The 12,025-nt window shown below is 52.9% G+C and overlaps 1 protein-coding gene across 4 annotated transcripts in view; it reads left to right on the top strand.

The window, feature by feature from the left end:
- CEP112 (centrosomal protein 112) overlaps positions 1 to 12,025 on the top strand; it is a 1,991,189-nt gene that overhangs the window by 1,181,357 nt on the left and 797,807 nt on the right. For all 4 annotated transcript variants that reach the window (XM_069199882.1, XM_069199881.1, XM_069199883.1 and 1 more), the window contains one exon: positions 2,802 to 2,909. In XM_069199882.1, the coding sequence (XP_069055983.1) occupies positions 2,802 to 2,909 (108 nt within the window). The remainder of the gene's footprint in view (positions 1 to 2,801; positions 2,910 to 12,025) is intronic.

Here is a 12,025-nt window from a genome sequence, read left to right as displayed (position 1 = left end):
AAAAAGGGGCCATTTCCTCACACATTTTACAATAGGAAAACTGAACAGTGAAACCACAAAAACGGCTGAAGCACATTACACCAAATTTGGCAGAAAGGTAGATCTTGATCCAGAAAGTGTACTTTTTGTGATTTGGCATCGATCAGTTAAGTAGTTCTTGAAACATTAAGATTCAAAATTGATGTAAATTTCACACCGCAGAGTATCCGCAGTCCCAACAGATCAAAAGATAAGATATGGTTGTGTGCCACAACATCAACAGAGATGTTGTGGCAACTATTTTAGGACTCAGGCACTCAGTCCCCTATCCTGAGAAAATAATTTAAAAAAAACACAGGTGGTCAGGCTGGGGATGCCATGATCCCCTTGGCCTGGAAGGGGGATGGGGCGTCCCAGGGCCAAGAACTGTTTTTTGGTTGTTCTACTTTTTTTGATGGGGCCATGCATGTGGCCGGGGAAGTTCCCTCTATATTATTTTAGAGGAGGGGACATGCGGCCTCCCTCGCTGAGCCATTACAAGGCCCCATGCAACCCTCATCCCCAAGGGTGCACAATGTTTTTAAGGAGAGTTAGGGAGGCAGTCCCACTGCCCGAGCCATTACATGGCCTCAGGGACCCCATCTCCAGGCGACATCATGTTACTAAAAGTGAGGGGGCATGTGTCCCTCTCCCCCGAGCCATTACATGACCATCCACAAGTGATGCATGATTTTTTAAGAGTGGGGGTGTGCCCCCCCTTGAATTATTACCTGGCCCCAGGGACCCCATCTCCAGGGCTGCCTCAGTTTATTAAATGAGAGGGGCTTGCCGTTCAGGGGATGTGTCCTGTGTGTGGTGGGAGGAGCAAAACTGTGTTCACTGTCCTGGAGAGTGTGGACAGGGAATTGATTTCTTTACTCTACCCATGCTCTCCCAGGCAAGGAACAGGTTAGTGTCCCGGAGGATGGGCCCTCTGGACACAGCTACCTTTGACAGCAGGGCATGGGGTCCCCAGGTGCTGTATTATGGTTCGGAAGAGTGGGGCCCTGCACCCCCCTCTCCAAATAAAAAATACATCGGCCCTGGTGGATGGTGTCCATGGGGCCTTACTAAAGCCTGGGGAGGGAGGGGTCCCCACGTTCCACTCCCCAAAACAAAAATTCATTGAGCCTGGGTGATAGGGTGTCTGGGGCCTTCAAAAGGCTTGGGGGTGGTTGCACACCCTCCTCCGATCTGAAAGATTTCGGCTCTGGGGAATTAGATTCATTACTGGGGCCTCCAAAAGGCTCACGGAAAGGTGTCCCTGAGCTCATTAAATGGCTTGAGGTGGTGGGGGGCACACACCCCTTCTTCCCCAAATAAGGATAAAATATAAAGCAGTAATATGAAATGTGCGGGGTGCCCACTCATTTCTAATTAACTGGTCCAGCTGGGGAGCGTCCTGTAATACTCTGCAAGGACATTTGTTTTAAAGATTTTTGTTGCTTGTGAAATCCCCTAGAAGGGGCAGAGGCACCACGAAGCTTTTTCTTAAATTTTGTAGGTGGTTGGAGGAAACTCAACAGCCCTTTTAGGAACACTTTATAAAACGTTGCAGTAAATATCCTGGGTCATTGAATTCATGATCACTGGACGGATTACCATATTTTTAAAGCATCTACGAGCTGCAGCTTATGGTCTTCAACTGGAGTGTGGAAACTCTTTGTGGTTAGTCCTATGGCTGAATTTTGTGGCTTGAAGAAAGTTAGACTCAATACATGTTCATGATTGTTTTGTACAAAAATGTTTTATTTTAAATGTTTATGCGGCAGTGATTATTTATTATTAGTCATTGTAATGTATATAAATGGAAATACATTGAATTATAGTTAATGATAAATTATTGGGTTGATGTATTGACACAGCCAACAAGTCAGCTTTATATAAATGTTAATGTGCTGACCCCTTGATAAGCCAACAGGCCCACTTATCATACTTTGGTGTTTGACAAAGCCACTGTCTGCCTTATTTGAAGTGACACTCTTTATATTGTTACATGACAGTCCGCTACGTGGCTAGACCCTGTGATGGATCTTTTACTTTATGTTAAAAAAGTTAGAAGTTCGCTGAAACAATCAAAGGTTTAAGTGACGTTATAGTTAGGAATTGTAATGATATCTTACTTTACATTAAAAAAAAACAAAGCTTTAGAAATTCACTGAAAAAAACAACAGTTAAATGGACGTTATATCTATGTGAAATTGTCAGCTAGAAGTAATGTTTTAAACCAACTAATCCACTGAGATTTACCAGTTATAGTTATCGTAAGTAACAATAACTCTTTCCCTGATATGATCAATGATTGCATTAATAATGTCCTTAACAACATCTGAAATGACATAAGTGATAACACTGTGTGTGGCAATGACGCGTCTCTGTATTTGTTTATATTCAAATATATTGTCAGTGTTTTGAGTTTGAGGATTCCCATATTACATGTAGCGTAAGATTGTTTTTGAATCCTTATTGAATTTTTGGATGTCACTGAAAAAACTAGACCAGTTTTAAATTTTATTTTTTTCTTGTTAAATAATTATATATTTGGCTTTCTTAGTGGTCCATCATTTGACATTGCACCTTGACCTCGCAAATGCTTCATTACATTTGATTGTGATTTCTATTTTTTTTCAAATACCATTCTCTAAAGTTTGTAATATAAAGCAGTAGACGCATACTACTGAAAACATATGGTTATGTGCACCATATAAATGATGTACCACAAACTATCAGCTAACACTAATATAAGTGAAAATAACTCGAAACTCTTCTTATTTACTTTGAAGATGGGGAAAGTTGAATCTGATCTAAGCAGGTCAAAGTCTCTTCGTGAAAAACAAGCCAAAGAGTTTTCTTTACAACTGGATGAGATGAAGCAAAGATATGAGAAACAGGTTAGTCTATAACCTTTCTGCAATATCTTGATGCCAATGTTTCCCTTTGCTTGCTTTTAATATTTTCTATTTTTCCTATTTTAATCATTAGCCAAAAATTCTACTTGCCATTTTCTCGATTGGGTTTTGCTTGCCATTCTGAAAGTGTTTATGCTGTCCCACCAGAGATCACTTTACGTTCTAAATATTTAAATTCTGCAAGTTTTAGTAAAGTCTCATAAAAGTTGGTCATTAGGGAAGTGTGTTTCTTGTCAAAATGATCTAAGGTTATTGTGCTTACAATGCATTTTAAGATAGACAGGAATAAAGTTCTTGTGTGATCTGTTAGAACTAATTGAAAAAAATGCACAAAGACACTCTCATTGTTATTTGATTTCATTTCAAGGTGTAGTAATTGCGGAAATGTTTGTGTTTATGCTTTAGTCTGGGGAAGCATTATTATTGATTTTATTAGTTACTGTATGACACAATTAGATCATCCCAGGAAATGACGTCAAACTATCTTTGACCACAAATGTCATCAGAAAAAATTATGTCATGCTACCTTTGACACTCATGGAATCAAAGAAATTGATTTCACAGTAGAAAATGTAAAGCCACCACAGCTGATTCCGCCTCGCCCTTGCTGGATGCCTTTCCCGCAGCACAGAAACATCTCTTGCGTGGCTAGGAGGGGGACAAGTCATGGCCGGTCGTTGGGTCACTGTGGTGAACAACAAGGGCTTACTCACCAGGAAGATACTGCCTCGCTGTTCAGATGTTCCTGCCTCTGTGGGAAACACAGGCCTGCAGTTCATCCATGCCACATATCGGCAAGCATAATGGCTGTACCTCCAAGAAGGCACTTAGGGGGTCATTCCTACCCTGGCAGTCCGAGACTATTCTGACCGCGGTTGTAAAGCCGCGGTCAGAAAAGGGAAGCCGGCGGTTTCCTGCCGGCTTCCCGCTGCCCCAGGGAATCCTCCACGGCGGCGCTGCAAGCAGCGCCGTCATGGGGATTCCGACCCCCTTCCCGCCAGCCTGGTTCTGGCGGTTTTCACCGCCAGAACCTGGTTGGCGGGAACGGGTGTCGTGGGGCCCCTGGGGGCCCCACATTGATTTTCAGTGTCTGCTTGGCAGACACTGAAAATCGCGACGGGTGCAACTGCACCCGTCGCACACCAGCAACTCCGCCGGCTCCATTCGGAGCCGGCATCCTCGTTGCTGGTGCTTTCTGGCCTTTTGGCGGTCGCCCGCCCGCCCAGCGGTAAAGTCAGAATTACTGCGGCGGTCATTTGAACGCGCTGCGGTATTCTGGCGGGGTAACTTTGGCGGGCGGCCTCCGCCGCCCGCCGAAGTTAGAATGACCCCCTTAGTGTCGAGGAAGAGCTGTCCTCAATACAATAGCATAATGGTTGTACCTCCAAGAAGGCACTTAGGGGGTCATTCCAACCCTGGCGGTCGGTGTTAAAGCGGCGGCCAACCCGCCAACAGGCAGGCGGTGCAAAAAATGGAATTCTGACCCTGGCGGAAACCGCCAACACAGACCGCCACTTCAACACTCCGACCGCCACGGCGGGACAAACAAGCAGCGCGGCGGTCACCGCCAACAGACAGGCGGGAAACAATGTACCGCCCACCCTATCACAACCCACCAATCCGCCACCTTTTCCGGGGCGGGAGCCCCGCCGATAAAAACACGGCTGAAACAGACTACGAACGGGAAAACGCTCACCTCCACACACTCCACGAGGAATCTGGACAGCATGGAACCAGAACTACACATCCTACCAGCTATTGTCTACCTGCTCCTCTACCAGGAGCACGAACGCCGGCGCAGAAGACAACGGTGAGTACTGCACCTACGAGACAGGGGAGGGGGGGAGGAGAAAAGATTACGGGGGCACACATACGCGACACACCCACCCTCACCCACAACTACCTACACATCAATGCAGAGCAACAACTCAGAGTGACACCCCCCAAACCCCCCGGAAGAATGCAAAGACAAAATAAAATGATCATGAAATTCAAATATATTGTAAGGGTACGTAAAACTTTTTTTTCAAACATCTATAACTATATACACATATGTAAATTGTCCTGTCCAAATCGGGTTCTAGTCATTGTACGTGGGCAGATGGGCCTCAACACATGGGCAAAGCCCACACAGGAGACCCGAAGCCATTGGAGAGAACACTGCAGGGGCATCGGATAGAAAAACTACAGGCACCTCAGGGGGAAGGGAAGGGGAGGCACCTCAGCCACATGAGTCCACGACGCCAGGTCCACGAGGGGCCTCCATGCCCACTGTGCCATCCTGGGGAGTGCAAAGCCACAGTCTCACAAGTCTCTACAGTGGGTGGCTTGCCCACTGTGCCATCCTGGGGAGTGCAAAGCCACAGTCTCACAAGTCTCTACAGTGGGTGGGTTGCCCACTGTGCCATCCTGGGGAGTGCAAAGCCACAGTCTCACAAGTCTCTACAGTGGGTGGCTTGCCCACAGTGCCATCCTGGGGAGTGCAAAGCCACAGTCTCACAAGTCTCTACAGTGGGTGGCTTGCCCACTGTGCCATCCTGGGGAGTGCAAAGCCACTGTCTCACAAGTCTCTACAGTGGGTGGCTTGCCCACTGTGCCATCCTGGGGTGTGCAAAGCCACAGTCTCACAAGTCTCTACAGTGGGTGGCTTGCCCACTGTGCCATCCTGGGGAGTGCAAAGCCACAGTCTCTCAAGTGGATTACAGACTCCACTGGTACTGGAGGAGGCATGGTGCCCGGAGTGCATCGTGTAGCCCTGCCCGACACAGATCCGGCCCTGCCCCTTCTGCCAATGGGCCAGCGGTGCTTGAGACAGCGGTGCCCAGCGGAGCTGTGCTTGAGACGGCGGTGCCCAGCGGAGCTGTGCTTGAGACGGCGGTGCCCACCGGAGCTGTGCTTGAGACGGTGGTGCCCAGCGGAGCTGTGCTTGAGATGAAGGGCCCAGCGGAGCGGAGCTTGAGATGAAGGGCCCAGCGGAGTGGTGCTTGAGATGAAGGGCCCAGCGGAGCGGTGCTTGAGATGAAGGGCCCAGCGGAGCTGTGCTTGAGATGTCGGTGCCCAGCGGAGCGGTGCTTGAGATGAAGGGCCCAGCGGAGCGGTGCTTGAGATGAAGGGCCCAGCGGAGCGGTGCTTGAGATGAAGGGCCCAGCGGAGCGGTGCTTGAGATGAAGGGCCCAGCGGAGCGGTGCTTGAGATGAAGGGCCCAGCGGAGCGGAGCTTGAGATGAAGGGCCCAGCGGAGCGGTGCTTGAGATGAAGGGCCCAGCGGAGCTGTGCTTGAGACGGCGGTGCCCAGCGGAGCGGTGCTTGAGATGAAGGGCCCAGCGGAGCTGTGCTTGAGACGGCGGTGCCCAGCGGAGCGGTGCTTGAGATGAAGGGCCCAGCGGAGCGGTGCTTGAGATGAAGGGCCCAGCGGAGCTGTGCTTGAGACGGCGGTGCCCAGCGGAACGGTGCTTGAGATGAAGGGCCCAGCGGAGCGGTGCTTGAGATGAAGGGCCCAGCGGAGCGGTGCTTGAGATGAAGGGCCCAGCGGAGCGGTGCTTGAGATGAAGGGCCCAGCGGAGCGGTGCTTGAGATGAAGGGCCCAGCGGAGCGGTGCTTGAGATGAAGGGCTCAGCGGAGCGGTGCTTGAGATGAAGGGCCCAGCGGAGCGGTGCTTGAGATGAAGGGCCCAGCGGAGCGGTGCTTGAGATGAAGGGCCCAGCGGAGCGGTGCTTGAGATGAAGGGCCCAGCGGAGCGGTGCTTGAGATGAAGGGCCCAGCGGAGCGGAGCTTGAGATGAAGGGCCCAGCGGAGCGGTGCTTGAGATGAAGGGCCCAGCGGAGCGGTGCTTGAGATGAAGGGCCCAGCGGAGCGGTGCTTGAGATGAAGGGCCCAGCGGAGCGGAGCTTGAGATGAAGGGCCCAGCGGAGCGGTGCTTGAGATGAAGGGCCCAGCGGAGCTGTGCTTGAGACGGCGGTGCCCAGCGGAGCGGTGCTTGAGATGAAGGGCCCAGCGGAGCTGTGCTTGAGACGGCGGTGCCCAGCGGAGCGGTGCTTGAGATGAAGGGCCCAGCGGAGCGGTGCTTGAGATGAAGGGCCCAGCGGAGCTGTGCTTGAGACGGCGGTGCCCAGCGGAACGGTGCTTGAGATGAAGGGCCCAGCGGAGCGGTGCTTGAGATGAAGGGCCCAGCGGAGCGGTGCTTGAGATGAAGGGCCCAGCGGAGCGGTGCTTGAGATGAAGGGCCCAGCGGAGCGGTGCTTGAGATGAAGGGCCCAGCGGAGCGGTGCTTGAGATGAAGGGCCCAGCGGAGCGGTGCTTGAGATGAAGGGCCCAGCAGAGCGGTGCTTGAGATGAAGGGCCCAGCGGAGCGGAGCTTGAGATGAAGGGCCCAGCGGAGCGGTGCTTGAGGTGAAGGGCCCTGTTCAGCGGTGCCTGTCTTGAAGGGCCCTGTTCAGCGGTGCTTGAGACGGCGGTGCCCTGTTCAGCGGTGCCTGTCTTGAAGGGCCCTGTTCAGTGGTGCCTGTCTTGAAGGGCCCTGTTCAGCAGTTCTTGAGACGGCAGTGCCCTGTTCAGCGGTGCTCGTCTTGAAGGGCCCTGTTCAGCGGTGCTTGTCTTGAAGGGCCCTGTTTAGCGGTGCTTGAGACGGCGGTGCCCTGTTCAGCGGTGCTTGTCTTGAAGGGCCCTGTTCAGCGGTTCTTGACATGTGTCTCCAGGGCACCATATCCGGCCAATATATGGAGTTCACTCGCCATCCAACTTCTCGCTTCCGGGGCCCTCCTGTGCTGGAGTCCCGGGCCCGTGGGTGTCCTCCTTCACACCCGGAATGGGGCTGGTGGGGCCCGCCTGGGCAGCTCGCCTGCTGCCGGACGTGTCAGCCGTGCTGCCCTTGCCATCCTTCCGTGGTTCCCTGTGGCCCTTGCCTCCCTTTGTAGATGTGCCAGGTGGCACCCCACATCCTGACGGTGCCAGGGTAGTGCCTATGGAGGCTGCCGTCTCTGGCCTCTCGCGCCGGGCCTTGCCTTTCTTGGTTTTCTTCCCAGGGGGTGGGCTGGCTGTCCCTTTACTGCTGGCCGATGTTGCTGCCCTTGAAGGTGGTGGACTCCAATATCCCTGTACTATGGACCTTGTAGGTCCAGGGGTTGTGGTGGCTGAGGTGCTGATTGGACTCTTACGAGATGGAGGGGGTGGGTCAGGTGATGGAAAGAGGTTAATTTTGGACAGGAAAAACTTTTTAGGAGCAGTGGGAAGGGTAGGTGCAGTGGGTATGGGAGTGGAGGAAGAGGATGTGGTTGTAGGAGAGTCAAGTGTGGTGTCTTTGGGTGCAGGTGCTTGTGACGGAGGCTGTCGTGAGGTGGATGGCTATTGGGTGGGTGGCTGCCTGCGTTTGTGTGGTTTGGAAGAGGGGGTGACAGACACACTGGGAGAGGACACAGGGGACGTGTAAATGGCAGTGGGGGTGGTGACTGCACGTGTGCGGAGTGTTCTGGTGGGTGTGCTGGTGATGGACGTAGTGGCTGATGATGTTGTGCATACAAGTGTGAGTGGAGACGTCACAGGGAGGGAGGAGGGAGACGAGGAGGAGGGGGACACAGAGGAGGCAGTGGCTGTTGGTATGTCTGCATGTGGCTGTTGCTTGTGTGAATGCTTGTGTGATGTGTGGTGGTTATGTCTGGATGAGCTGCCCTTGGGTGTTGAGGTGTGTGCAGGCCGGTTTGTAGGTGTGTCTGGGATAGGCAGAGGAACAGGGGAGTGGGACTGGGTGGAGGAAGTTGGAGGAGGGAGGCAGGAGACTGGGACAATGGCTGCCGTCAGTGCTGAGGCCAGAGCGTTGAACGATCGCTGATGGGCAGCCTGACCCGAATGAATGCCCTCCAGGTATGCATTGCTCCGGTGCACCTCCCTTTCTACCCCCTGGATGGCATTCAAAAGGGTAGACTGCCCAACAATGAGCGTCCTGAGGAGGTCAATGACCTCCTCACTGAGGGCAGCAGGGGTAACTGGGGCAGGGCCTGAGGTGCCTGGGGCGAAGGAGATGCCAGCCTTCATGTGCGAGCGGGCACGGGGCGATCGCAGAGGGGCTGCTGGGAGGGCGGAGCTTGTGCGCTGGGTGGCGGCTGTACCTGTTGTTGCGGTGGGCACGGATGTTGGCGCCACCACAAGGGAGCTCCCTTCCGAGGACGTGTCTGTGTTGCTGATGTCTCCACGTGTCCCCGTTGTGGAGCTCCCCTCGCCCTCCGTCTCACTGGTGAACTCCGAGTCGGTTGCATGGCCCTCAAGGGCCATGTGAGATGTAGCTCCCTCGTGCTCCGATGCCACTTCTCCTCCGCCTGATGATGCTAATGCACACATGAACAGGAAGAGCAGCAAAAAAGGGGGGGGGAAATGAAGACATGTTGAGTGCATCCATTGGCAACACAGTTGGCGGAGAGGACAGACACAGAAGCCCCCTGCACTACGCCGCGCACTTGGGGTACACTACTCAATCATTGGGACTTGGCCTACAAGCCTATGGACGACTACTGCACACATAGGTGACATAGGGCCATGGATAGCTGTACTTGGCACCCTACAGAGGTGGGGGGTGGGGGCACAGGGCCATGCCTTACGGAGGGGCCTAGCCTACAGAAATCGCCCTGGCCTACGGATACCCACAGCCCTCCTCCCCCACCCAGGCGCCTCCACTGCGCGCAAAGTCAGCAGAATGTGTTTGTACTCACCCCCTTGTGTCTGCTGTGATGTCCTCACGCGCCCATCCAAATCGGGGTAGGTCACCGCCAGGATCCGGGACATCAGGGGGGTCAATTGTCGACTGGCAGCCCTCCCACGTTAGGAGGCCATCCCCAGCAGAGCCTCCGCGGTCTTCCTGCTCCTGCGGCGGATGTCCTCCCACCTCTTGCGGCAGTGGGTGCCCCGTCTCTGGTGGACCCCCAGGGTCCGGACGTCCTTGGCGATGGCACGCCAAATGGCGATTTTCTGGTGGGCGCTGACCTACGTGACATGTACAGGGAGAGAAGAATAATCATCACCTTCTGCATGCTCAATGTCAGTGGCCCCCCATCCCCACCCTTGCCATGTGGCACATGTTCTCATCCGTCGTTTGATGCATGCCTCAATCGCTCCCCTCTCCACCATCTTTCATCCACCCGACTCAACACAGGCATTGCCCCCAAAGCATGCTCCCAGTGTACTTACCTGTTGGTCTGGAGGACCGTAGAATAGCGCATACTGGGGGAGGACCCCATCCACGAGTTTTTCCAATTCTTCAGAAGTGAAGGCAGGGGCCCTTTCCCCAGTCGCAGCAGCCATTGTATCTTCCAGACCGAGGTCACAGCAGCACTTGCAGTATAGGTCCTCTCCTGTGGATGATCAGGTCTCGAGTGATTAAGCAGATAGAAAATGGCGGTCACGTCCGCGGCGGTGCGTACCGCGACCGCTGGCGCACTTCGTCATTGGCTCCTGAAACACATAGGGTTCAATGTTAACCAATGCGGCTTAGCGCCGCGGTCTTCGACCGCCTACCGCCACGGTGTGCCACGCCAGCGCATTGACCTCACATCCCATTGTCGCACTTCACAGGTCAGGCAGCCGCCATTTCAAGGGCCCACATGGCTTAATTTCTACTGCGTCACACATGCCTAGGCCTTGCTTCGACACTCATACAAGCCATTCAATGCATATAGAATCGTGTACTGTGCAAGCTGTGGGAACTTACCTGTGGGTTGATTGACTCTGTGCTCGCTGTTGTCCTTCCTAGGTACCGTCCGCTGGGACTTGCGAGGAGATGGAGGAATGTTCCCGTGTACAGACCGCTGGTGGACCTGTCGACAATGGAGGAACGACATGTCATTCTGACATACAGGCTTGACCGAGCCACTATACATGAACTGTGTGCCCAGCTGGAGGCAGACCTGATGTCACCCATCCGCCAACCCACAGGGATCCCCCCTCTAGTGCAGGTGCTGTCACTACTCCATTTCTTAGCAAGTGGGTCATTTCAAACAACAGTGGCCATTTCATCAGGGATGTCTCAGCCTATGTTTTCCAAGGTGTTGTCCAGAGTGTTGTCTGCCCTGCTCAAACACATGCGGAGATACATCGTTTTCCCTGAGGTGGGGGATTTGCCTACAGTGAAGGGTGATTTCTATGCCCTTGGACATATTCCCAACATCATTGGTGCCATTGATGGGACACATGTGGCTTTGGTACCCCCCAGTGAAAGTGAACAGGTGTACAGGAACAGAAAAAGTTATCATTCCATGAATGTCCAGGTGGTCTGTTTGGCTGACCAGTACATCTCCCATGTAAATGCCAAGTTCCCTGGGTCAGTGCATGACGCGTACATCATGCGAAATAGCAGCATCCCTTATGTGATGGAAGAACTACGGAGACACCGTGTGTGGCTAATTGGTGACTCAGGTTACCCCAACCCTTTCGTGGTTACTGACCCCAGTGAGGAATCCCAGGACAAGGGCAGAGGAACGCTACAATGAGGTCCATGGGCGAACTAGGAGGATTATAGAAAGAACCTTCGGCCTCCTGAAGGCCAGGTTTAGGTGCCTGCATATGACAGGTGGATCCCTAATGTACTCACCAAAGAAGGTGTGCCAGATCATCGTGGCCTGCTGTATGCTTCACAACCTGGCTTTGCGACGCCAGGTGCCTTTTCTGCAGGAGGATGGTCCAGATGGTGGTGTTGTAGCAGCTGTGGAGCCTGCGGAGAGTGAAGAGGAGGAAGACGAAGAGGACGACACCGACAACAGGGACACAGTGATACAGCAGTATTTTCAATAACACACAGGTAAGAATCAACACCGGCATTTTACATTTACTTACAGTCTCCTGCCTCTCTACTGTCTGTCCTTTTCACCCAGTGTATGCTAACAGAGTTGTGACTTTCCCTTCCAATTTCAGAGATGTGGGCCCCACTGCGTGACCTCTGCTTTGTTTGCCCATGGACTACAGCTGTGTGACAGTGGTATGTTGTCATCACAATGTAACTGGTCATTTTGGCACGTTTATGTCTAATACATATTTTCAAAAATACAGGCAGACTCCAGATTATTTGTGTCCCATAAGTGTGTTTATTAAAGTGCTCAATTTTGGGACAAGGTTGAAAAC

Source organism: Pleurodeles waltl, chromosome 7, assembly GCF_031143425.1.
Source record: "Pleurodeles waltl isolate 20211129_DDA chromosome 7, aPleWal1.hap1.20221129, whole genome shotgun sequence".
In the NCBI taxonomy this organism is placed as follows: domain Eukaryota; kingdom Metazoa; phylum Chordata; class Amphibia; order Caudata; family Salamandridae; genus Pleurodeles; species Pleurodeles waltl.
Note: the sequence above shows the minus strand (reverse complement) of the source record. Positions and strands in the feature narration are given on the sequence as shown.